This window comes from Larus michahellis, chromosome 6 (assembly GCF_964199755.1).
Source record: "Larus michahellis chromosome 6, bLarMic1.1, whole genome shotgun sequence".
Classification (NCBI taxonomy): domain Eukaryota; kingdom Metazoa; phylum Chordata; class Aves; order Charadriiformes; family Laridae; genus Larus; species Larus michahellis.
The window spans coordinates 5,859,373-5,886,337 of record NC_133901.1 but is presented as its reverse complement, the minus strand read 5'-3'; the positions used below and the strand labels follow the sequence as shown (position 1 = coordinate 5,886,337).

The following is a 26,965-nucleotide window of genomic DNA, read 5'->3' as shown; positions in this document are numbered from 1 at the left end:
GGAGCAGGGCTGGCTGGGGCTGGATGAGGGCAAAGTATTAAATGGGAATAAAATCAATCAAAACAAAAATGTTGCAAAACAGATGGTCAAGTTTCTTTGCACTCACAGGTCCTGTTCGTAAAATCTATGCAAGACTGAAAAATGGCTGTGTGATTTATTTATTTTTTATTTTATTTTTTTTCATGAAAGCTTTTTTTTTTTTTTTCATTCAGAAACATAACTAAGTTTGTTTTGAAACATTTCTGGTTCTTGCGTTCACCACATATTGCTTGAAATGAAACGACTTACTTCACATAGGAATCATGTAAACTATATTTTACACACCCACGCGTTAATAGGCACCGTCATAGGGATGTGGATGTATTTGCTGAAAGTAAAATGAACGTTTTGCTTTTTGCAGCAGTTGCATTCTGCAGCAGTGTGCAATTTCAAATAACTCATGTATAATTACCGAGCTAATGATTCCTTTTCATCTGGCTGCAGCCTGTCCCAGGTGGGCCTTCGGAGCCGGCTGCTCGGAGGAGTGTCAGTGCGTGAAAGAGCACACGCTGGAATGCAACGCCAGGAACGGGACTTGCACCTGCAAGCCAGGTTATCACGGCAAAAAGTGTCAGAAAGGTATAATAGAAAGCCGGATTCCCTGTGTCTGCTTATTCCTCATTCCATTATTTCTCATCCTTCCTCCCATTTGCTTTGTTTGGCTGCTGCTGCTGATATATTCCTATTCTAGTGATTATTTTGTCTGTGGTTTTTCATAAACTCCGTGAGTGCCTGCTGTCGCAGGGCTGAGAGGGACATCAAGGGGAATACAGCTTAAAGAACGCAGGAGTTCTAGCCTGATCAAATGACAACAGAAACCTAGAAACCAAATTCTAATCCAACCCTAAATAATAAAGATAGTGGGAGTTTTCACTTTCGTTCTTTCCTTTTTCCGCGCAGACAGTCAGTAAGTGACAAAACCTGTGTTTTATGGCAGCAGGATTATTTGTGAACAGTTTCAGCATTGCTGCTTTTCCTTCAGGTTTGCAGGCCTTTGAATTCCATTTATTCTTTGTAGTTTTTGGGGGTGGTTCAAAGAGAATTGTATTCCACATTGATGTTTGCATGTCTCAGTAGCCCTCTCCAGACAGTAATGGAGTAACGCAATAAAGGTTCTCCTTTCAGATTCCTCTCTGGGCAGGCAGGAACGTGTCGGGTTTGTGACACTACTTCTTGGGGGAGTTTGGTGGAGAATAATAGCGATGGTATTTAATATCTTCAGCGTTCTTGGTGACATGCTCGGTTCTGGGGGGAGAGCATCCCTCACCCAGCACTGGCTTTGCACCAAGGCAGAGAGCAGCAGAAGGTACGGACAGATAAGAAGAGTAATTCTGTAATGGCTGTAATTGAATATATCCTGAAGTATTCCGCCACTCTCTTTCTGGGTTGTCTTTAAGCAGTAACCTCTTCGAAATATCCATGCAAGTATTTAGTAAGTATTTACACTTTGTTATCAGCACCTCTGAAACGTACATTATAATAGATCTTCTGCAAATTTCTGCCAAATCATTTTCTGACTGTTGTTCAATTTTCTTAACTCTTCCTTTTTTCTTATATATATTCTGTGTCTACTTGCATTTTCCAGAGTGCGCACCTGGCTTTTATGGGGCTGGTTGCAAACTGAGGTGCGACTGTCCTCCTGATGTTTCGTGTAATCCTGAGACGGGAGCCTGCAAGCATCCGTGTCCACCCGGGTTTCGTGGAGAAAAATGCCATTTATGTAGGTACTCACGGCATGTTTCCCCGGGAGGTACACTTTTCATGGGAAAGCTTACTCAGGAAACTTAAGTTCAGATATAGAAGTTGCAAATAAAAGGTACATCTGTTGTTGATAAGAGTTGGTAGTTCCCCGCTAAACCAAACTGGTATTTGGAGCTTGGCGACGGCTGTGCCACTCTGTGCAAAGGTCGAGGCACAAGGCTGAGGCCAGTTACTAAAACTGATGTTTGTCCAGGTAACTATAATTCCTTTTAAAGCTCCAGGCAGAGATTTTCTAGAGCTCTGTTGCAGTTAATTACAGACCACCATTTGGTGGGACACCGACGCTGACATAGATCACTTGGTACCAGCACAGCTCAGTTTAAAATTGCTGGTGGTGGTGCCTCCTAATATCTTCAAAATGCTTCCTTATGCTAACCGTGTCTTTGGGTTTCTTTTGACCAGCTTGTCAGCCCGGGAGCTTTGGGGTGAGCTGCAGGCAGAGGTGCAGCTGTGGAGAAGCACCATGCGATCCGAAGACGGGGCAGTGTATTTGCCCAGCCGGGAAGGCTGGTGCTACGTGTGAGCAAGGTGTGTTTGGCGTTGGGCTGGAGTAGTGAGTGTCTTGCTTTGGCAGAAACAATAAGAAATTGAATTATTCTGTTTCCCATCAAAACTGGTGCAATGCAATGATGTGCTTCATTTGCAGAAAAGGCAACGGATAGGTCTTGGTGCAGAACATACAACATCCACCAACATTGTATGGCCTGTGAAGGAGGGAGCGTGACTCCGTTACCCTGTCGTGTCTCTCTGCTCCAAGTATTAATAGTGATTTATATGCTGGGCTGGGTCTATACGAGTTGGGCAGTGATACCAGGGCATTGCAGCAGGTCTGAGTCCCAGAGCAGAGCTTGGGACCACACTACTATATGCACACAGTGTGCCTCAGGAGCTGTTGAAGGGCCTTGGCCAAAGACAGCTATTGTGGAACCAGCAAGTGAAGGACCTGGTGGAACAGAGGAAGGAATTTAAAAGGAGAGCATTATTGTAGGTAATTAAGTAAAGGCATGAAGAAAGTCTGAGGAGCACTGAACGACCAATGGCCCACCGGATGCTCCTGTGCCATTTGCAGAACTCTGTCTGTTGCACGCCTGAGGAGCATCAGCCTTATGTGGTCCCAGATTGTGGCTCACCACTTCACGGGGCAGGAACCTGGCCAAGAAGGTGGACCCGAATGTGGACCTGGGCTCCACCTCATGTCCAGTCCCTCTGGGAAGACTTGTCTTCCAGACAAGACATCCTTGTCTTCCCTCAGCCCAGGAAAAATACAGCAGCAGCCTTCCCCTCCTGCATCTGTCTGGCATCTCATGTGCTGTTTTTTTCTAGATTGCCCGGCCGGTCGGTGGGGACCAGACTGCCAGTCCTCCTGTGAGCCCTGCGCCAACGGGGGCCAGTGCAACAGAGAAACTGGAGCCTGCGACTGTCCCCCCGGCTACACCGGGGCATCCTGCTCTGCAAGTAAGTCCTCACATCTGGCTTCTCCACGAAAAGAAAGTCAGTTTGAAACTTTGCCTTACGGTTTGATTTTTACCTTCTTGCTGTTTTGTGAAATGCCTGTTGCGTTAGACACACTGATCCAAGATAAAGTACCCTTCAGCTTCAGGAATTCCCCAGGATGGATTCGACATTATTTAACGGAGGGAGATTACAGATAAATGCAGATGACAAACTAAACTGCATCCCAAATTGATGTTATCATTAGACCTAATTTATGGCAATATATACTTAGAAGTGCAATGTTTAATAGCCACAACGCTTGCATTGTCATTCTGGTTGCTTGGCAAGAGGTGCCAGTATGACCAAGTGGCCCATATGGCATCACTCCTGGCTTATGTTTGCATCAGTACTCCTTGATGCAGCTAAGTCAGGATTAAATAGTAGTGAGGATGAAGGAACAGTATCAGTGCTGTCTCTGCAGATCCACCAGAGACCGTGGGAATATGCTCAAGCAACTGGTCTGTGCTACCTTGGCGTGGCTCCTTATCCAGCCTCTGGGTATTACAGGCAGCTCGGGTATGGCTGTCGTGCTGGCATAGACAGGCTCTTCGTGCAAGACCTCAGTGGAGGCATATTATTTCTCCTTGTTAGTCACAAAATCGCTTTTGATGAAGATTTGCTCACCGCTCTTTTTTTTTTTTTTTTTTTTTTTCCTCCACTGATTGATCCTGATGTGCAAGAGAAGTACCCGAAAGTCATTCAAGCTATTCCTGCTTTACGGGACCCGGCCCCAGACACCTAATATACAAATTACAGATGCTTCTTTCACTTTGCCGTTTTGATTTCTGGATTCGGCTAATGCATGTTTTAGGGGACAAGCTGTTGCTGTCTTGTTTGAAAAGATCAGTCTGTGCCCGAGTTATTATCTAGGTGAAATTTCAGTCTGTTCCTCTGTTTGCAGCCTGCCCTGACGGTTACTATGGACAAAATTGCCTGCTGTTGTGCAGCTGCGGCAGCGGTGCTCCGTGTCACCACGTCACCGGAGAGTGCACATGTCCCCCCGGCTGGACTGGCCACGACTGCAAACACCGTAAGTCAAATGCGTATTCGCTCCACAGGGCACACGGCATCTCCCAGGGACTTAACTCGAATGTAAGAACCGGCTCTGTTTGTTCTTAGCCTATTACAGTTTTTTAATATACTTTTGCTAATCTTATTGCTTCTGAAATTGTGTGTTTATGGGTTTGCACAGCCTGGATGGTTATAATCCTTAATTATCTAGGTTCAAAGTATTGAAATAGATGGCTGATGAAGCGCAAAGTATTGATATAAGCTCTTATTTCAACACTATGGATCCCTTTGCCCAGTACCATCTGTCCTGTCAGCGTTTTGACTGACAGTTTTGTTTTTCATTTTCATTGCAGATTAGTTTTAAGATTAATTCTCAATTTTTCATTGTGTTTAGGGGAGATTTATTCAACAAGTGAGTGGCATGTACAGTCATGTGTCTTAAGGTCACTCCTTAACTTGTGAATATAAATGCCGGGAGAAATTCTGTTCTCTGGAAGAGCAGAGCATCCTTCTGTTGACTTTAGCATCACTCTCCATATTGATGGCCGTCTAAGAGTACAAATTTGCCCTTTTTGGATAGCACCATATAAATGTTAAGCCATCCTGCTTGATTCTTTCCTTTTCCTGTTTCACATCTTTTCTGCTTGATTCGTTACGATCCCTCTTACAAAAAGCTAACGGAACACAAACTTCTTTCTAAACTTGATCTTAAACACATAAAATCATAAATTAATAGCCAGTGCCGACAGCAGTAAGTTTTGGACCTGACTTCTCAGGCTCAGTTCTGAAGAAAACTCTGGGAAAACATGAATTCTTCCACCAATATGCATATTTTAAAAATCAAACCAGTTGGTAATATGTGGAGCTGTTACATAGCTTTCCATAACTTCCTAGGCTGTCTAAAAAATTAAGAGACCGTGGCAAAGAAAAGCTTTTATTTCTGTCAGGAAAAGATATGAGAGCAGCTGTTTCGCAGAGACATCTCAAAAAGGCATCTCTTCCGCTCTCGCAGACCGGGCATGAAACGGATGCCCAACTCCAAAACCAGGTTTCTTATTGGCACTTTCATTTTATCCTTACAAGAAAGGAAGGAAATTCTGTAGTACATTGTCATATTCATGTCAGTGGTATGAGATTTTCCGAATGAAAGCAGTAAGTTGCTTTAATGACGACTGTGAGATTTCTCTGGCTGTGTCCATGTTGCATTCCCCAGTATTTTGAGGAAAATGTGGAGGATGCTCACAAATCTGTCTGGTTTTACCCACTAGCTATTCTGGTTATGCAGGTTTTTGCTAAGTGAGTCAATAACTTGGTATTTTATTCCCATGAAATGATGTGTCTGTGAGTGTGGATTGATTGAGATGGACTGACTACGAGTAATTAGTTTTATGTGGATGGTATAATATCTGCCTATGGACCCCTACTTTCAGCTAAAATAAATCGGCAAAAATTGTATTTATTTCCATTCATTTGTGCCCCATGCTGCAGCTGAGAGTCCAGAGCGCCTGAATCTTAAGGGACTATTTTGCATCTTTTCTGTTCTCTCCTTTAGATATAAAATAATCCTTTATCTGAGCTCAAAGTTGATTCTCAATGTAAATACTATTGTACGTTGCAGCTTGCAATGGTGGCCGTTGGGGACTGCGCTGTGAAAACGCGTGTGTCTGCAATAACAGCGACGGTAGCTGCGATCCAGTCACCGGCTCCTGCTTCTGTGAGCCGGGATTCACTGGGAAACACTGCGAATGGAGTAAGTTGCCACTTCGTCAACATGGGGAATTTGTGCAAAACCAGAAATTATTTTCCCTGATATTTCCCCCCCAGGAAGACCTCCAGGCTCTACCGCCTCTGGTCTGCCCCGCGCGTCGCAGGGCTCTCGGGTTTCATCGGGGTTAGATAGTTTCCCTAATTTGGATTCCAGAAAAGTTATTTTCAGACTTGTTTTGGACTCAACAGCTATTTTTAACGTTAAGACCTCGTGTGAGTGATAGGATTGACGTATATTTGGCTTGTGGCATAGAAGTTTCCGTATCAGTTTTATTTATCCAGTTTTAGGTCCGCAATTTTCCTTCATAAGTCTTTTTTTAAGGCCAGGCATATAGAAATGCTTCACGTGTACATAACAGAAGCAAAATCAGGAAGATTTAGGGTCCTCTATTTATTAACAACAAAAATGCGCAATAATCTTACCAGAGGCCCGTCATCTCCACTAATCTGTCTCTAACAGAGGTCAATAATAGATGCCTTAAGAGGATAAAACCAGGCATATAGATAATTCCTGATATGTCTCCCCAGGTTTCATCCATTTGTCATTCAGGAGCTTCTTGAGACAGAAGCAATATCTCTCCATTTAATGCAACTTGATTTTTTTTTTTTCCAGTTAATGTGCATATTTCCTTTTTCATTCCATGCAAACATTTGGTATCCGCTTCATCTTGCGGCAATAAGTTGCATAGTTAAGCTGCTAGTATTATTATTAATAATAATAATGTTGTTATTACTGATTTTATTGATGTTGTTAAATAAAATAAATATTTTATCTATTAGATTAACAATCTCACAGTAGCACAGATGTAGCTAGCAGTCTCTCAGTAGTGTAGGCAGAATTAACTGCTGGTGTCGCACAGAAATGTCAAAACAATTAATCTGGAACAGTGACCTAAGACAAAAACCCAGGAAAAGTTGATTTTACGGCTCTTGTTGCTGTTGGCACAGAGGGAATGGAAGGACAGTTAGTGGGAAGACCAGCTCCCAGAGAAAGAGCTGCCAGCTCCGCTTCCCTTTTGCTCTTGACCTCCCTCAAAACAGCATCTCAGCAGACAAAAAGTAGCCAAATAGCTGGTTGTCGTCTTCTCTGGCAAGGTAATCAGTGAAGCCATGGCCACCGAGAAAGCATCTGGCAGCCTCTAGTATTCTGTCTATGGGGTTTCTGGTTTATTCAGTCTGTTTTTTACTCCACTTCAATTGCGTGTGTGCATATATCTGTACAAAAAAATGCATATACACACACACACACACACACACACACACACACACACACAACTCTTCCCTAGACAATTTATTCTGCCCTGGAGGTGAGATCTTTGCCCTCCCTGGAGTGCTCCTCTGCTCCCGAGGCATCTCCAGCCTCGTGCGGCAGGTCGGGCTCTTTCCCTCTGGGGCTTTGCAGGCAGCTCCGGTTCTCGGGCGCAGTGGATGTTTCTCGGCACGCATTGCAGCAGCCGGCGCCTGCTCGAGCAGGGGGCAGATTCTCCGTGATGGGGACTGCGAAATCATTTGTGAAGCGTGCTGACCCGTTGCCATCACCTTGAAAGTCTCAGCTCCGGGCTAAACGCCGTAGGTCTGAAGAAAGCTCAGCTGAGCCCCACACCTATAGGGGTTTCACCTGTATTGCACTAGAATACCGGTTTCCTTGCGTAGATCCTCTGGACTCTGAAATTTCAAGTGAAACATAAACACTGAGCGGGATCAAGCTGTTAAGGCACAAGTACACTTCAACTTATTTACTCATTGAACTAGCGTAGGAGGCGTGATGCACGACGATCTGCAGCTTGGGGAATAGGAGGTGATGCAAATGGGATTTTGCACCGCTTCAACCCTGGGACTGAATTTTAACTGTAAATGCAAAAAATACATTCAAACAACTCCCCGTTTAAATAACGGCCCGTTTTCCGACACAGGTGATTGAAAGCAAAGAAATACTTAAGGTACCTTGCTATGCTTCTGTCTCCCATCCCAACCTACAGCCTCTATGAGAGACCCAGAGGTTGGCTCCAGGAGCAACCGAATTCACGCTGTCTCCGATGAGTGCCCGCCTGCGGTACCAAATAGACGGCACCGAACCCACCCCTTTATTCCAGACATAGAGTTGTCTTTGAGGATCCTCATTGTTTTCTTTGTGATTCTTTCCAGATTGCCTGACAGTCACTTTTCTGATGTAAATGCTAAAATCATACACTTTTAAAAGAGATCTGGCAATAATCTATGTAAATCACATAGAGGGGAATTCACAAGATGTGAGTAGAGGCCCTGTAATATTGTACTTAGCCAAGTATATCTCTATATTTCAGCCTGTCCAAAATATCTAATGTGAATTAGGCAACTGGCCCTATTCTTAATTGATTTTCCTATAATCCTGGAAGAAATTATGTTCCTTCTCAAGTGTTGTTTTCTTTCTTCCGATAGCGAGTACCATGCAAATCTCTTAAAACTCCTTACGTTAACTGCTGTGGAAATGTAATTGTTAATCTGTCCCCCAGATGTAATGTTTTCGCTTGAATTTTTCAAAGCAGAGCCTGAAAGCGAAGGATGCAGCTTTCAGTTTGGAGCTTTCTAAAGGAAGCCTCTGCATTTCATATTTTCTCCACTTTTCTGGGGAGGGAGATTTGCAGGAAAACAGAGCATGGGGCCTTGAAAGGAGGCGCAGAAGCTGGGAGCTTCCCCGCTCCTGGCTGATGAATTCCCAGAGGAGATGTGCACGTAAGCAACGCCAGACCGGTGGGCAAAGTGTCATCAAGCCAAACCTGTGAAGTCGCAGGCTTTGCAACTACCAGAGGATATTAGTTTTCTGTGCGGAATTTAGTCTTTCAGCCCCCTGGTGTTTTTCTAAAATAGACCTTAATAGAAACAGCCCAACCTACCTGGACCCCAAGGAGAAGACTTGATCACATCAGTTTTAAGGCATTACCATTATGCCTTGATGCTTCTTTTGGAAATAGGATGAATTCCCATGTATCTAAAAATTCCCCGTTGATCCCTGATCTGCTCCGGAGTTAACCCATCATCTGGTTTTGATTCCTCCGCTGCAGGATGCCCCGAGGGGAGCTTTGGCCCGAGCTGCGAGTCCAGCTGTCGGTGCCAGAACGGAGCTGCCTGCGACCACGTCAGCGGCGCCTGCACTTGCGCGGCGGGCTGGACAGGAACCTTTTGTGAAAGAGGTACTGCTTCTCCCTCTGCTCCCTCTCGGGTTTAGGCAGATGGTTAGTTTGTTTATGGGTTGGTTTTTTTTATGCAGAGAGTTGGGTTTACAATTTACAGTGCCTCATCTAAGGAAACCGTGTAACTTAACTGGGAGATGATACTGAAATGTGTGCCTCCGTCCCAACTCAGCAAAGCATTTCGCGAGGTGCCTAGCGCTGGGCACGTGTTTTAACGTGATTAAAATTAGATACATGCTTAAGGACTCCTGCTAGTGCACATCTCAGTGGAGACTCTCTTATTTAAGCAGAATCCTACTATTTGAACACTGAGCAGAAAGGTGCCTGTCCTGCCTTACACTTGCTTGTTCCTAGTGCATCCCTGAAACGTTTTAGAGAAAAACAAGGATCTGCGCATCTTCCCAAATGAGCTCTTTAAGAAAAAATGTATATTTTTTTTGTCCTTAATTTACCCAACAGATCATCTTCTATTACCTGATCATTTGTTAAAGCGTTGGAAAGGTTGGACTGGATTCCTTAGCTACATTATTGTGAGTCAGTCTGTGGCATCGTCTGAGGTTGCTGTCATGCTGCATCATTGTGCGGATCATAAAAGGAAAAAAAAAAAAGAAAAGTCTTGAATACAGCAGAAACAGCACGTAGTCAGTCAGGCATTATTAAAGTTATTTAAGTGTAAATGATTGAAGATCCTACGAACGGTGATCATTAAACCAAAGTCGCAATTGTTTTGCTTAGAAAGCAGCTTTGTCAGCCAGGTGATGGAGGTAGCGTGGCTCCGGTGGAGGGAAGCGGCACCCGCGGGCAGCTGCTGCCCTCTGATGGGAAGGGAGGTGCTCCACAGCCCGGCCGGTAACACCAACTGGCTGGAGCGCAGATACTGCTGCTTGTTCCCCTCTCATTCTTACCAGGATTTATTATACAAAATACCCTTCTCAGAGTTCTGCTGCAAAGCGTGCCTCATAGTTTATGGTATCTCCACTATGTCCCTTTTTAAAATTATTTATTTTAACTCTGTTTTCATAAGTCTATCTTTTTTTTTTTTTTTTTTTTTTCAATTGGAAGAGCTGTATCTGTGGTGTAAATCTGTTCATTCCAGCAGGAATCAAAATGGAGACAAAGAGGCTGAATATCCCTCGGCACAGGAGGTGTGAGAAATAGGGGGAAGCCTGGGTGATGTCTATTGGGAAAAAAAAAATAATACAAGTCTCAGTTTTCAGATCAGTCATGTTGGACATTTTTATCCCTTTAAGTTCCTGAAAGAAGACTGTAGTGGGGAGAGTAGGTAGAATTTCGTGCTTACCATTCTTAAGACCCTGTTTGCTCTGAGCTGACCTGTTACTTATTCACGTAGAAAGTTTCAACCAGAACAGTTTCGCTGGTTCCACAAGATGAAGATGAAGGAAAAAGTGTGGGTGGTTTGCCCTTGGTAGAACCTTCTTGGCACCTTCTCTCCGAGGAACTGTAGCACTTCTGTTTTTAGTGACTCGGAGACTGGCAGGGTTTCCTTCTGATGGGGATGTGCTTTTTGCTGTCCTCTTTGCAATCCTCCCACATCAGCCAAGCTCTGTGCCTTGCAGACAAGAATGTAGAGACTGAGACCCAGCACGGCCCTGGTCATCCCCTGGTGAGGCAGCCAACCTAAGGGAATGTTCAGCCTTGAGAAGAGAAGGCTCCGGGGAGACCTTACAGCAGCCGTTCAGTACGTAAAGGAGACCTACAAGAAAGCTGGAGAGGGACTTTTTACAAGGGCATGTAGTGATAGAACGACGAGTAACGGCTTCAAACTGGAAAAGAGTAGATTTAGATTAGATATCGGGAAGAAATTTTTCACTATGAGGGTGGTGAGCCCCTGGCCCAGGTTGCCCAGAGAAGCTGTGGCCACCCCATCCCTGGAGGGGTTCAAGGCCAGGCTGGACGGGGCTTGGAGCAACCTGGGCTGGTGGGAGGTGTCCCTGCCCAGGGCAGGGGGGTGGAACTAGATGGTCTTTAAGGTCCCTTCCAACCGGAACCATTCTGTGATATTTGCAATATTCAGTGCAAATTGGTGTTTTACCTACATATATCACCTGGCAGTAATACAGATAACAGCCAAAGCCACATCATCATCATCCACCAGCACAGGACAGTTTCCAAGCCAACCAGTAGCAGGAGACACTGTTGCTCCAGGCTGCTGTTTTGTGAGTCCTTGCTGTGGGTTACTCAGGCGTTGACTGAACTTCTGTGCCCTCAGCCACAGGATGCTGCCAAGAGACCTCACACTCTTCAGAGTACTTCTGTCAGTCCATCAGCATCCCAGTTCTGCTTTGCTCGGAGTCAGCTTCAATTGGCTGTTCTTCATCTCCGACTGGTATCATTCATTTGTACTGCTGCCTCTCAAGTAGTTATGTGATCACATAGAATAATAATAACAACAGGTAAGAATAAAGTTATCAAGACCCTTTCTGAAAGAAAATGAGACATTTCTGAAGGTGGAACATGCCTGCTCCGTCTTTCTGTTCTGCTCAGTCCATTGGAAAAATGAACCTTGTGGATCCTGTAACTCTTTCAAAAGAGCTGCAAAAGGAGCAGTTGCGAAGTAGCTAACATTTCCAAATGAAGCTGAAAACAAAATAATCTACAAAGAAATGTTTGCAGACAATCTGAACAACCTAGGAAAGGATTCCTTTGCATTTTCTTGAAAACAGCAAGTTGATACCACCAGAACACTAAAGAAATAATGTACGTTTCTTCACAAGGTCTAGCGTTACCAAAGGAAAATGAATCCTTTTTGGTGGTTTCTTGCGAGTGATGCTACTAGCAATGCCACCAGAAACCTTTCCTGAGTGGAGAATGTTACGTGCCTGGGGAGAAGGTACTCAAGGCACACGTGGAGTTCTGGCTGTTCCTGGACTGAAGCAGCAATTAATGCCTCTGCATTCGTGGACTGTGCAGAGGTGGTAATCGTGGCAAAAGATGGCTTTAAGTCCTTTCTCTGTCCCGTTAAAGCATAGATAACTTGAGTAGCATTTTCTCCAGAAAAGATGCCTACTGTATTCACCCCCTGCTGCAGGGCTTTGGTTTTAATGCACTTACAGCTAAACAGGCAAGTCAAAAAAAAGAAAAAAAAAAAAAACCACAAAAAAACCCAACACCCCAACCCTAAACTCCCAAAAAATCTTTCTTGTCATAAATAGCTAAATATATCAATGCTTAATTAGCGATAGGACAAGAGGGAATGGCTTCAAGCTGCAGCAGGGTAGGTTTAGGCTGGACATTAGGAAAAAATTCTTCACAGAAAGAGTGGTCAGACACTGGGATAGGCTGCCCAGGGAGGTGGTGGAGTCACCATCCCTGGATGTGTTTAAGACTCGTTTAGTTGTGGTGTTGGGGGATATGGTGTAAGGGAGAACTTTGTAGAGTGGAGATGATGGTTGGACTCGATGATCCCAAGGGTCTTTTCCAACCTAAATGATTCTATGAGTCTATGATTCTTTCTTCAAATAAACGTTAACATCTGACCTGCATGAAGCCTGGGCCATGGGCTCCTGATGCCGGGCAGTCCAACTGCCCAACCAGCAAAGCCAAGAGGACTGGAGATGTGCCTGTCGCCATCCATGCTCACAGCTCTGCCAGGAGCACGCCGAGCCAGCCGGGTCACCCTGCCCTGCGCCGGCCTTGCTCTGCTCCCGATCGGGAAGGCAATTGTTATAATTGATTTAATTGTGTGAAGCGCTGAGCATCTGCTGCTCCCGCTTTGAAGGTTGCAATTGTCTTTGCTGCACTGTCATCTTGTTTAATTTCGTTCCCCGCTGCGCTGGTATGTGCTGTGTGACCCGAGGCATGTGTCCGGTTACGGGATCAGGCCAACAGGAGAATTACCCAGTTCGCTGCTTGATCTGACGGATTATCCCAAATGCCGCACAATTATCCCACAAACTGGAGGCAGCAGGGCTCTCGGACTTTTCCTACAGTATGTTTATTAATCCATGCATTAATAACAGCAACATATAGGCCTTGTGAAGCACAGCACTCAAAGTGTGCGTTTGAATTGCTGTCTGAATCAGCTCTACTGCAGGACAGACGGACCAGGTTCTCTCTTGGGATTTCAGCAGTTAATCATTATCATAAGATAGCCCGGCAAGAGTTCTGTTTTAACAAGATAAAAGGGAAAAATAAATACTGTGCATGTCTAGGAATAGCTGACAGCGCTGTGCAGTCCCTGCATTAAACAAAGAAAAACTTTGTCAGCCTTTGAAGTCACCTCGGGTTAAGTAGGAGAAGTCCTTTCTTGTATGCTGTGCCGTACGCACTACTGAAGCGTAATAAATAAGGACATAAAGATTGAAACCACATGCTGATGTCTCTTCCTTACAACTTGATAACAGCTCTCTCCCCGTCTACCAACAGACCAGAGGCTGAGGGATGTGTCGCAGTTTTATATCGCTATGATATAAACTGCTTTTCTGAGACAACGCACGCATGGAAAGTGGCGTAAGCCAGAGATCTTTCATATGCCAAGGAAGAAGCTGCAGTCTGGGCGAAGGGAAGAGCAGCCCTTTGATTTGGAGCAGATGAAACAATCATACGTAGCACAAGCTGAGCGGGAGCTCAGAGAGTAAAGAAGCCAAAGGGACGTGGCGGCGTGGTACCCTGCCGCCTTTGCTCTCTGAAGGTCCAGGCTCGGCTCTGTCTACAGATACTGGATTTTCCCCCTTGTATCCAAAGCAGACCGCAGGGGCGTCTGCCCTTTCAGAGGGCTGAATTTGCATTTGTGGGAGTGATAGCAAGAGAAGACTGAGACAAAGAGCCTGGGCGTGAGGAAGAGACACGGCAAGGAAAGGGACCGGAGAGTCCAGCAGTGGGAGATGCATAGGGGTAATGGTGTTACTGTGACCTGGCAGAGAGCTTTGAAATTCGCGTGGGTCGTTGAGTAGTGTATGATGATAATTGTCACAAGACTCCATTGGGAAGTCAGGCATTCTGATTTCATGGTAGAAGCATGAGGATCAGGTTTTGACTATGAGTTTATATTGAAGGAGGAGGACAGAGAGCTAAGTTTTATTGAATCGCAGTTCATGTAATGAGCACTGTCACTCAGGGGTTCTGTGGAAAGAATGACGTACAGTTGTGTATCTACAGATTTATTATCATTTCGTATAACCTAATTATACAGGTACTTATATAATCTAAACACATATATATGCAGAGAGGTTAAATTAAGGCTACATAGAAAACATAATTCCTAATTTATTTTTTTTAACTCTGCATAGCAGCCTTAACGTTCTTGTAATGCAGCATGTTGGGTATGATGCGGCCCCCTGACAGGCACCGGTGGCTTATTTTCACTCTCGTCAGCACTGGTACAGATGTAAATTGAATCCAGGGGCCTGCTCTGTGTGTCCTCGATGCAGGTACTGAGCTCCTTAAGCTCCCCGGAGTTGTTGTGCTACATTTAATTTATCCTGGTTTTCTCTACGTGTTCTCTTTGCCAGGTTTTCATTTCGGTACTGAACTACAACACTGTGGCTTATGTTCACTGTTAAAAAAAATCTTTACAGAGGCGTCGGGAGAGTAAATGGGAGCAGAAGTTTTGCATTTCAAAAGACAGGGAGATAATGGGGGACGGGCCCCTGGTCTTGCATTATGTTGAATTATTTCCTTTTTCCTCCGGATCATTCTCTCGCCTGTTTTATGGCTTTTCAATATATTCTCACCCGTATTTTTCTATGCAGAAATCTGTTGCTTGTGTAAAACGGGTCGCGTTTTGCTGAGATGCACATCGCAGAGTTGCGCAGGTTTAACCTTTGAAGCAACTTTGGCGTTGTGACAGAACAGCCATGGAAAGATGAGCAGCACCCCGTGTCATCAGATCTCTCAGCTAGACTTTATACAAAAAAAGAAAAAGGAACTCTGCTAAAAATGAAATGTTTTGCGTTTCAGCTTGTCCAGATGGATTCTTTGGGCTTGACTGCCACCAGGTGTGCAAGTGCAAGAATGCTGCCGGCTGCGACCACGTCCTGGGAACCTGCCGCTGCCTCCCCGGCTGGCTGGGAGAGACCTGCGAGCAGCGTACGTACGGGCTACGCTCACCACCCCCACTCCCAAACTCTTCCAGCATTAACATGGGCTCCTTCTCGGAATGCAGGATGACCTACCAGGGTACAATTTTAGATAGGTCATGTTCCTTTCCAAAGATGCCAAAAAAGGGAACAATTTTTGGTAGCTGTGTAAATAATCAACTCCAATTTTTTTTTTTTTAACTGCTGTTGGCGCTTGTCAAACGTTATAAGCATGGGTTTTTAAATAGCAGACCCATCTCCTACCATATGACGAATCTCTGCTTTTATTTTTGTGCAACATTGAGAGATGAAATATTATATAGAATCATAGAATCATAGAATCATAGGGTTGGAAGGGACCTCTGGAGATCATCTAGTCCAACCCCCCTGCCAGAGCAGGGTCACCTAGAGCAGGTTACACAGGAACATGTCCAGGTGGGTTTTGAATGTCTCCAGAGACGGAGACTCCACCACCTCTCTGGGCAGCCTGTTCCAGTGCTCTGCCACCCTCAGAGTAAAGAAGTTCCTCCTCATGTTTAGGTGGAACTTCCTATGCTCAAGTTTGTGCCCATTGCCTCTTGTCCTGTCCCCGGGCACCACTGAGAAGAGCCTGGCCCCATCCTCCTGACACCCACCCTTTAAGTATTTATAAGTGTTGATAAGGTCACCCCTCAGACGTCTTTTTTCCAGACTGAAGAGACCCAAATCCCTCAGCCTTTCCTCATAAGAGAGGTGTTCCAGTCCCCTAATCATCTTTGTAGCCCTCTGCTGCACCCTCTCCAGCAGTTCCCTGTCCCTCTTGAACTGGGGAGCCCAGAACTGGACACAGTACTCCAGGTGCGGCCTCACCAAGGCAGAGTAGAGGGGGAGGATGACCTCCCTTGACCTGCTGGCCACGCTCTTCTTGATGCACCCCAGGATGCCATTGGCCTTCTTGGCCACAAGGGCACATTGCTGACTCATGGTCATCCTGTTGTCCACCAGGACTCCCAGGTCTCTTTCCACAGAGCTGCTCTCCAGCAGGTCAGCACCCAACCTGTACTGGTGCATGGGGTTGTTCCTCCCCAGGTGCAGCACCCTACACTTGCCCTTGTTGAACTTCATAAGGTTTCTCTCTGCCCAGATCTCCAACCTGTCCAGGTCTCTCTGTATGGCAGCACAGCCTTCCGGTGTGTCAGCCACCCCACCCAGCTTGGTGTCATCAGCAAACTTGCTGAGGGCGCACTCTATCCCCTCATCCAGGTCATTGATGAATATATTGAACAGGACTGGACCCAGTACTGACCCCTGGGGAACACCACTCGTCACTGGTCTCCAACTAGACTCTGTGCCCCTAATCACAACCCTCTGAGCTCTATCTTTCAACCAGTTTTCTATCCACCCCACTGTCCATTCATCTAACCCACACTTCCTAAGCTTCCCTATGAGGATGCTGTGGGAGACCGTGTCAAACGCCTTGCTTAAGTCAAGGTAGACCACATCTACCGCCCTCCCCTCATCTATCCGTCTAGTCATGCCATCGTAGAAGGCTATCAGATTAGTCAGACATGATTTCCGTGTTCCTGGTGTATCTCAGCTAATTATCAATTATAAAGTGACAGATTACAAATGCACCAAGTGGAAAAATCAGAGCTGGGACTATTTTGTTGTTTGAGCATGAGAAAATAGTTTTTCAACTAATTTTTAGAAAAGTTATTTGTTTTTAAAAGAAGTTGGCTTCCTAGATTTTCACATGTGTGGATTATCCCACAAACTTTGAGGCTTTTTGGTGTGTTTGTGTGTGTGCATATATAAAATTGGCTCTTCTGAGAAATTGTTCACTAAATGTCACGGGAAATAAAATCATTTTCTGTAGCTACATGGCATTGCACATGGAGATCACTGAGCCCCTTTGCAAAATTTAGCAAATATGTTTTCTTTTAAGATTTTCATGTTTTAGCCTCTCAGCTTCCTCGTTTCCCTTTAGGATGATGTCATGGTCTGTGCTTCCTTTTGAAAATACGACTGCCGTCTGCAGGGCTGTGGTGTAGAGCTGGGGGCCAAAGCAGCTCTGCAAGGAGCCGACTTTCATTGTTAGTGAACACTTTCGTAAGAATTCCTTAATCCAAAGGTTGCAGATTTCTGCAACAGAAAATTAATTTAATTTAGAAAATAGAGAGGAATTATACTTATATTGAAACACTTCTCCAGCTATACGCTGTGTTATAATCAGCCCTGTTTGAGGGCTGCGCTTGCTCTTCATCAGAATTTTTCCTCATTTGCCCCCGCCACGCAACACAGCCTGTCTTCTGAAGGGGCTTTTCCTGCAAAATCCCCTGCTCTTTTGATTTACGGGAGGGTCAATGCTGGTGAAACTTTCCACTTTTTAGATATTTCTGCAAACATCCCGCCATGGCAGTCCTTTTTGCCTCCTCGCGGCCCCCCAGTAGGAATGCTTGGCTTTCCATCTCCCACCGCTGAGGATGGTGGTGGTGGTGGTAATACTCCCCTGTGGGTGTAGGTTAATGAGCTGACCAAGAAATAAACGCGGAGCCAGAGCCGTATAACCGTACCGCAGAGCAGAAAAGGTGCTGCTGAACAGGAACGATATTTGCTTCTTGATCGCAGCCCACTTGTACTGCCCTTCAGCCAAGCCACGGCGTTAGCAGTGTATCCCCTTGGCCCTTCCGTGCTCCTTAGACTGCATTAGGGATGGGAAGCTTTGTTCCTACATATTTCATTAAATTCAATTAAGAAATGCAGCTCTTTGTCAACGGCCTTCTGAGCCCCTCTCTACTCGCATGAGAAAAAAACCTATTTATTCTCTTGAGCCGCAACCATTAGAGCTTTATGCCGGGTTGATTTATTCTTCATGCTGGTGAAGATGCCAAAGCCTCCGAGGTCTCCTTCGCCTGTAAGCAAAAGAGCAAGGCCAGTTAATGGTGCGAAGGATTAACCTTCCTTTTCTCTTGGCTAAATGAAGAATCTTCATTTTGATTTTAAGACTGGACCTCGGCCATGCTGCTCCAAAGCTGCTCAGAGTAAGGCAACCATGGGTCGGAGACGCCAGCTCACCACTCCCCATCCTTGTTGGGTGTTTAATATTCCCCTGGCCGGTTCCTGGGACTCGCCAGCCCTAGCAGCTGGAAGGACAGCGCTCGTGTTCAAGTAATCAGATTGCAGGCAATGCGCTGGAGGATATTGAGGAATAATTTTGACATCATGGGATTTGAATTGATCTTAAGCCGTCCACGCAGTGCATTTTATACACTGCTATCTAATTATGGGCGATATGGACAGTAATGCCTTTTGTTGAAGCTGCGTAACACTTCCTATTACAAGACTGTGTTTTTCAATTGCTTGTAAATTAATTATATTAATCTGGGATGAAATCTGCCAAGCAAGCTCTGCCTCAGCTTAATATTGTGTTTGGTGATTTTTTTATTTTGGGTTGGGTTTTTTTGAGTGTCTGCCTAAGATATTTTAGATTTCCAAGAAGGAAGTTTAGGAAAGGTGTATTGCCTAAGTTTAAAATAAACTAAACTGTTTTGTGGAGTGTCGTGATGCCTCAGCAATTTAGACGTGAGGACTTGACATTTGGCATCTCTTTATGCCAGAGATGCAACCTTCCTTTCTCTATACAAACTGGACCAAATTTTGCAGTTTCCAAAACCAAACAAACAGAAAAAGAAGTCATGTTGTGTACGGACTGTAGAATTGTCTGTAGACTGTATGGAATGTAGAACACAATTCAGCATCTACATTTTGCCCTGATTCTATTAGTACAAAAAAACGTCTCTTTCTGGAGCTGTTGGGGCTCAGCAGGATCTTCACAGAAGCAGTTCCTTGTGGTAAAACCAGACCACGTCGGTTTGCAAAATAAATGAGTATGGAAAGAGTCTCTGCTCGGGGGCGCTGATAACCAGGGGTTTGACGTTTCGTGGTGTGTGAGCACTTGACTTTACAATTTCCCTGTTCTTTTAAAGCTGAAGCTTCATTTTGGGGAGAGTAATCCACAGGAGCTGCATGAAATCAAAGCTTCTGGGCACTCTGTTGAGTCTTAGTGCCCATCAGTTATTTCCCTGTGCTCCCCGACACTTTGGATGGCTGTTGCCTTCCAGTCTGAATGTTTTGGTCTCCAGTTTCATGTTCCTTAATCTCAAAAAGAGATTTTTAAGACTGCAAACAAATAAATCCTCCTCTTGCAGAGGAAAGGCACCGAGAGGAAAATTTTGAAGCAGGAAGAAGTGTAATAATTTAAACCTTTCTATTGCTTCATCCCTTTGCACTCATCATGAAGAAAGGAGAAAAGTCCCAGGGATATTCGTACATTCAGTTATGGAACTTCATAAAATAGCTTCAATGTATCACTTGTTATCTTATTCTTCAAAGGACTTTGATAATCAGGATTGTTCTACTAAGAAGCTAAAAATGTTTGCATCCACCCAATAGAATCATTAAAATTTTCTTCTCCAGAAATTTCTGCTTTCTTACCCGAATTTTCACTGGAAAATTCTTTTGTCTTCTTGGTAAGCGTAACAAGAGCTTTGCACGCATACTCCAAAAACCTCACATGAACCACTAGTAACCAGTCAGGGGACCTGGTTCTGAGCTGGTTTTTCCTTTGGCTTGGTTATGATATAGTTCTGGTCTGTATTGTGGAAATATTTAGTTCTGCTCCCAAAACCGAGCCAGAGCTCTGTAGGATGGGCTGAACTTTTAACTTGGCAACCAGGCCTCATTTGCAGAACAAACTTTTAACTACGATGGGGCTGAGCTCCTGCACTTTCTTGTGGTTTCAATGTGGATGGGGTCCAAGCGATGACAAAAAATGAGCAGTGTTGAAAAGAAGTCCGTGGAGAAATGGTGTCTGTGAGAACCACGTCGGGAAGCTGGAGGTCCGCAAATGGGAAGAAAAGAGCTGAGAATGGGTTGGATGCTGTAATACAAGTTCACCACTGAGGTTGAGGTGGTTTCACTTCTCCCTTCAGTCCCTGGGGATGTGTCCTCCTGCAGCACTGCATCTTGTTCTGCACACTGACACCCTCAAAGGCATAGAGGTGTTGATGAAAAGTCATCGTTTGGGTCTGATCCCGGGAGATGTCATATTCAGTGAGTGGAGGACACTTTCCTGGACCAGGGATCAGAGCCTTTTTTGCCTCTCCAGTGTGTGCCAGCAGGGATGAGAGGCTCTGAAAGCTTCGCACAAGTGAAGAAGCCTCTGCAAGGCAGGCACAGAAACCCTGCAAGGAGGGTCTCCGACTTCATCAACGCGTTTTGTATTCTGTGAGTGATATCTGAAGAAAACAGGGTAGCAGCACTGTCTGTTTTCCACCATTTAAAGCTATCCAAATCTCTGGTGCGACGGAGACTACAGGAATTTTATCGCTGCCATTTTTCACAGGCAGCAGCACTGAAAGCGGAGCTGCAGCAAGTGTACGTTTGCGAGACGGCTGTGTTAAGTTTTCACCTGGGAGCCAGCTGCTTAACTGAATGCATTGAAAATATCACCCCTCTCTGACCAAAGCATGAGACTCTGGGTGAGCGAAGGCATCCAGCTGTGAAAAATGAACGTCGAAAACAATGAAGTTGTCGGTTCTCTTACCAGGATGCAAATAAATACCCGGGCTGTCAAGCTGGCGGTTCTGCTGGACCATTAGTTTAGCACAAAGACGTTCCGGAGGGCAGGGGCTGACAGCTGATCCATCACCCGAGCGATCCTGCCCTTCGATAAAAACCTCTTCGGAACGTGCTATGATACATATTTTTAAGCCGCGTTATATAATGTCAGGCATGGCTAATATATGGACGTAGGCGCCCTTATGATGTGAAAAGTGTGTCACTGGAAGCCAGTTTCAAACTGATTTCTCCGGTGTTGGGTTGTGTCTCAGGTTTGCTCTGTACGATGCCTCCTTTGATGCATCCTGATGGGGTTTTATGGACTTTTCTCGTTGCAGCCTGCCAGGGGGACAGCTATGGGCCAGGCTGCAGCCACGCTTGTCACTGTCACAACAGAGCCCTGTGTCACCACATAACCGGGACGTGCCTTTGTAGCCCAGGGTGGAAAGGAGCCACCTGCGAAGAAGGTACAGTTGGAAATTCAACCCCCTGCCAGAGGACTATAGGAGGGAAAATTAGAACTTCTGCTCAGGGGACTTTGTGGGTATTTTAATTACCAGCTCGTTGGCCTGTGTTGTCATTGGTTTCGTATCTGCACAACAACACGGCTCAGTCCATTAAATAAATCTGTGATGCTGCGTTTCAGGGGCCTGCTGTAGGAGCTCAGTGTACATGGGGCAGAGGGGGCTGAAACAGTCATAAACTGGAAGAGAGCTGGTTTTGAAGGCTGTCTGATTAAGGGAGAAAAGGTCCATAAAACTCCCATTTATGACACTGAAACAAAACTGTTTCTTTTCTGTGGCCTGCTTTACTGTCCCATGCGCCTGACTGATCCTCGTCATTACCGTACGCTGTTCCAGACATAGGCTAAATCCAGAACATGTGAAAGGCATTGGGACTTCCAGCCTTGGCAACTAGACCCATAAGTGTGACTCAAACGCAAGCCCAACTCCAAGGAGTCTTAAGAAAAGAGGCTGGCAAAGACAGGCTGCGCTGAGGCTTATGTTTCACCTCCTAATCCCCTGCGCCCAAGCCGCTAGAAGAAGTCTGTCCGTCCCCATTGCGGAAGGCTCCTTTTCCTGCGCCTCTCCCGCAAGGTACCTGGCTCTGTAAGCAGTGCCGCGGAGCTGGGGATGCTGCTGGGGATGCTGCTGGGGGAGCTGGGCTTTGGGGTCAGCACCTCCACCCAAGCAGCGGCTGCCCTTCAGCATGCCGAGAGGACGGTTAGGGAAAGTGGATGAAAACCGGCAGGAGTAGAGGAATATATATTAATTAATTAATTGAGTCCCCCTTTAAAACCTGATTTGAAGAGCTCTTTCCATGAAGGAGTAAAAATTTGGGAAGGCACCAAACTGTTCTCGGTGACGTGTACGAGACGACCTAAAATTTTCTGGTTTGCATGAAGGTCTCAAATACAAAACCAAAGCAGGAGTTAAAACAGCTGTTGTCAAATACGAAGACGTTGTCAAACATACCCTTTTTCTTTCATGATACGTTTGGGGGTTTCTTTTCTCTTTGGGAGTCGGGAGGTGGGATAAGCATGTGAGGCTGGGAGAGCCATCCTCTGGTGACTGGGCTTTTGCAGAGTGAGAACTTGCCCCTGTTAGCATCTTTAAAAGGTGTGTATTTTTTGTGCCAAACAAAAAAAATGAGGTTCTGTCCATAGGATCTGGTTGTGATGGCGTTAATAAAATGCTTAATTAAAATTAGGTAAACTGTAAAATGTCATCAGCCAGCTGTGGGTGGCAAGATCAGTTAGAAAAGGAGTTGTGATTTTTAAAGACTGTAGAAAGAAGTGCTGAAAACAGGGAAATCAATAACTCCACTCTTTGGTGTTGAGAAAGCTGGTAGGATACAAGAGATTGTTTTTCATGGGGGTGAACAGAAAATCCTAAGGCCGTTTGGTGGATCATACTTAATTCACTTCATCGCCTGCTTTGTTCCCAGACCACGTTTTACACTGGTGTGTGTAATTCCTTATCAGTCATGGCCCCGTTTTCGCTCGGTTGTAGCTCCCGCAGCATCTCCGTGATCAGCAGGGCGAGAGGGGGTGTAAGCTGGGAAGGGTTGGGCTTAACCTGTGTCGTCCTCCTGTTCTTTTTAATGGAAGGCTTTTGTCCTGCCTCCTCTTTGCAGCCTGTCCTCCTGGATGGTATGGTGCAAACTGTCTACAGCGCTGCGTCTGCCACGGCCAGGCGACGTGTGACCGGGTGACGGGCGAGTGCCGGTGTCCCCAGGGTTGGACGGGGATAGCCTGTGAGCTGGGTGAGTCTCATCACATCCTCCATCCCTCCAGCACCAGTTGCTCCACAACGAAATTCAGTTCTGGTGAGGTCTGGTTTGAGACAGCCCAGAAAAAAGAGAGAAGAGGGTCAGAGGGCTGGAGAGCACGGGGTCTGGAGAGGTTGAAAAAATTGGGGTTGTTTAGTCGGAGATGAGAGGACCGAGGGGAGATACGGCATTGACATCTGAACGTACCGTGGTGCTAGAAACTTATTGGATAAAGGGGAGGAATAAGCTATTCTCTGTCCCCTGGGGACAGGGAAGATAGGTAGTGAACTCAGTCTGAGGAGAAAAAAATAATAAAAGAAATCCTCCAGAAGGAAAATTACGTATTTCTAGAGAATTTTGCTAAGTGTGCCTTCGAAATCTCCCTCAGCGAAGGTTTTTAGGACCAGCTTAGGTGTCTCGCCGTATTTCAGAGGTGTAAACGTGTTCTCCCTAGAGCCCCTCCAGCCTGGACCCTGTCAGTCTCCCCCATCTCGTTTCAGAGTGTGGGGACAGGAGGTCCGGAGAGGGCTGTGAGCGGAACTGTAGCTGCCACCATGGGGTTTGTGACCAGCACTCGGGGAAATGCATCTGCCGCGCCGGCTGGACTGGGGACCGCTGTGATGTTGGTAAGGGCAGTTCCTTCTGCGGATGCTTTATTTTAACACTCGCTTCTGCACTCAGCCATTTTTTCCTCCCCAGTAGGAAGTCCGTCTCTATTTTCTATCTTAATTTTCCAGTATTCTGTAGGACAATTAGAAGTAACACCAGCGTGAGCATTCACCGCATGTCTGGGGAGCCCCGGGGGCAGCTCCCTGCACAACCACAAATACATGCCCTTGTCCAAACAAATCCTACTTCTGTTCCCTGCCTGCTAACAAAAATAAGGTATTTCTCTACCTTACGGGTACAAGGAAGAACACACGAAAGGGATTGAGCTGCAAGGAGAGTTTGCCAGATTGGCCACATGCTGTCATCTCTGTGGCTCAGCAAATTGGCCTGTAATGCTTCAGCTTGCACCTACCTTGCACGTGGTCCAGATTGCTTAGAGTTGGCATAGCTGTCCGGCGTGTTTCAATCCATGTAAATCCCTGAAAAAGAAATCTCACAAGCAGTAGGTATCAGGTGACTTGAAACGTGTCAATTTTCTGGTGTCTCCTGAGGTGCTGAGGGCTCCCAAAGCCTCAGCCACAAGCGTGACGTGTAAAGCCTTTGCAGTGCCCACCATCCTTTTCTTCAGGCCTCGCTTTCTCCCTGATCGCTTTGCAGAGACCCATGAGGTGGGAAGCAGTATGTGGACACGGTGTATTTTCAATGTGCAAACAGGCATCCTTTTGTCTGTGCGTGGTTGTGTAAAAGTGAATGGCATCGCCATCTCTATAGGCACCCTCTGGGTTTGTACTCCAGACTGGGACTAAGTCTTTGCAAGCTTTCACGTGGGGACTCATTAATAGCCAACAGTAAATGCTTTTAATATTTTTAATATTTTTTTTCTCTTTCAATGATATTTTCTGGGCATGCAGTCATCTAAATATCCATTGCCATGTGCGAGAGCAATATTGGCTCATTTGGCAGTGATGGGTGCAGGAAGAACTGTTGCTGTCTCTCCTTCTCCTCGCAGTCTGTCCCCCGGGATTTTTTGGCAAGCAGTGCGAGGAGCAATGTGACTGCGTGCATGGCTCGTCCTGCCACCATCAGAATGGAGCGTGTCGCTGTGAGAAGGGATGGCGAGGGAGGCACTGTGACAAACGTGAGTGTCTGCTGGGCTTTTATGGAGGAACGTTCAGATTGGATCCAAAGCTGATGACGGGATCCTTTCAGTCCCGTGTTGCTCGGTGGGGACGGTCTGGGGGTGCTCATGGGGATTGGTGCAGCAGATCCATTGGAGGGGGGTAGCTTTGCAGCATCCTGCCTGCCCCGTGCCCTAACGAGGATCGGTTGCACCATTGCAGCTTGTTTGCCCGGCCGCTACGGCGCGGGCTGTGCCCAGCGGTGCCGGTGTCCCGCGGGTACCCCCTGCCATCACCTGACGGGCGCATGCGGCTGTCCTCCGGGATTCACCGGCTACGGCTGTGAGAAAAGTAAGTTTGTTATAAGAATGCAAATACTTTCCTTGTAAATTAATTAAGAAATTAATTTCTTAAATAAAAGAAATTTTCTCTCTCTCCGGGGAGACCTTATAGCCCCTTCCAGTAGGGGGCCTACAGAAAAGGTGGGGAGGGACTCTATCAGGGAGTGTAGTGATAGGATGAGGGATAATGTTTTTAAACTGAAAGAGGGGAGATTTAGATTGGATATCAGGAAGAAATTCTTTATGTGAGGGTGGTGAGCCCCTGGGCCAGGTTGCCCAGAGAAGCTGTGGCTGCCCCATCCCTGGAGGGGTTCAAGGCCAGGCTGGACGGGGCTTGGAGCAACCTGGGCTGGTGGGAGGTGTCCCTGCCCAGGGCAGGGGGGTGGACCTAGATAATCTTTAAGCTCTTTTACAACTATAACCATTCTATGATTAAACACCTGGTGATACCATGCTTGAAGAGGGAGAAGGCAACAACTGCGTGGCAGTGAACGTGGACAGGGGCTGTGTGTCCCTCACCCAAATGGTTTGGCTGGTTCTGACCTCTGTGCCTGCTGTGGTTTGGACTGGCGGGGTTTGTCCTCTCTAGGTTTGCACCCCTCAGTCTGGCAGGGAGCAGCCGGGGACCAAACCTGATCAAAATAGATTGAGGAAGTGCCAGCAGAGGCCGGCTCCTGCCCACGGCCATCACTGTGCCCTGGGTAAAGCAGCACCTCCGCTTTCTGTTGGCATTGTCCCCTGAGAGACCGTCTATTCCCGCTGTCAGACCTGGTGGAAATGTCATTATCTGGTTTTTCTTCGGTGCTGAATTTGGCCATCTGGATCTGCCTTTGAAAGCAGGCTCGTTCTGTGACCCCGGCTGCATAATTTTGGCTTTATTCTTCCTTACAAGGTTTTGCCTGAGCGCCCCTTTAGCAAAAAGAAAAACAGCAACAACAAAGAATTAAAAGAATCGACATTGGTGTCTCATATCCTGCACTAAAGGACTCTAAATCCTGACCCACTACCAGGGCAACTTAATGGAAGTGAGATGTAGGAATTAGATGTGGAAAGTCCAAAACCTGTAGGCAATGTGGCTGTCAACAGACAAAATGAAACCTCTAAAGGTGTTGGTGCCACAGCAGCTTTGCAAGTTTAAACTCCCTGCAAAAGGTAGAATGTCTTTATCCACACGCCTGGTCCCTTGTGAATTATACTGTTATTTTAGTCAATTTTACCTGAAATTTCCTTATGATTTTTCCTAGTGACAAGAAAATTGTATCTGGCCCTTGACAGCTGGGCACAAATTGACTGAACGAAACAAAATGAAGCGGTGAAGTAACCCCCAAGTAAATGTAATAAATCCAAAGTCCCAGAGGAGAACGTCATTCTGTAGGCAGGGATTTTATTTAATAAATTTGAGCTCACTCTTTGTTTGAGTGTTATATTTACCAAGACAAATTTAATTTATTGGTTTACATTTCCTCTTCCCCAAGCTTGTCCACCGGGCACGTATGGTAAGAGCTGTAACCGAGTATGTCAGTGCTCTGCCGAGAATGAGGAATGTCACCCGGTGACCGGCGCCTGTGCCTGCCGCCCCGGGTACTACGGGACCCGCTGCACCCTCCGTGAGTATCTTTGTGGGCCACCCGCTTTCTGAGCAAGGACCGAGTTATGCAGAAGCATGTGCTGGCCCTTTGAGTCCACCTGTGTCAGTACTTTCAGTGTTGACTGAGATAAAGAAAGGGTTGGTTGGGTTCATTTACAAT

At 46.0% G+C, this 26,965-nt stretch overlaps 1 protein-coding gene across 2 annotated transcripts in view; it reads left to right on the top strand.

The window, feature by feature from the left end:
• The window catches only part of LOC141744332 (uncharacterized), a 207,535-nt gene that overhangs the window by 166,632 nt on the left and 13,938 nt on the right, over positions 1-26,965 (top strand). For both annotated transcript variants that reach the window (XM_074590005.1, XM_074590004.1), the window contains 14 exons: positions 484-618; positions 1,625-1,759; positions 2,203-2,328; positions 3,124-3,255; positions 4,196-4,324; positions 5,924-6,055; positions 9,114-9,242; positions 15,162-15,290; positions 21,217-21,345; positions 23,015-23,143; positions 23,650-23,775; positions 24,768-24,896; positions 25,099-25,227; positions 26,693-26,824. In XM_074590005.1, the coding sequence (XP_074446106.1) occupies positions 484-618; positions 1,625-1,759; positions 2,203-2,328; positions 3,124-3,255; positions 4,196-4,324; positions 5,924-6,055; positions 9,114-9,242; positions 15,162-15,290; positions 21,217-21,345; positions 23,015-23,143; positions 23,650-23,775; positions 24,768-24,896; positions 25,099-25,227; positions 26,693-26,824 (1,821 nt within the window). The remainder of the gene's footprint in view (positions 1-483; positions 619-1,624; positions 1,760-2,202; positions 2,329-3,123; positions 3,256-4,195; positions 4,325-5,923; positions 6,056-9,113; positions 9,243-15,161; positions 15,291-21,216; positions 21,346-23,014; positions 23,144-23,649; positions 23,776-24,767; positions 24,897-25,098; positions 25,228-26,692; positions 26,825-26,965) is intronic.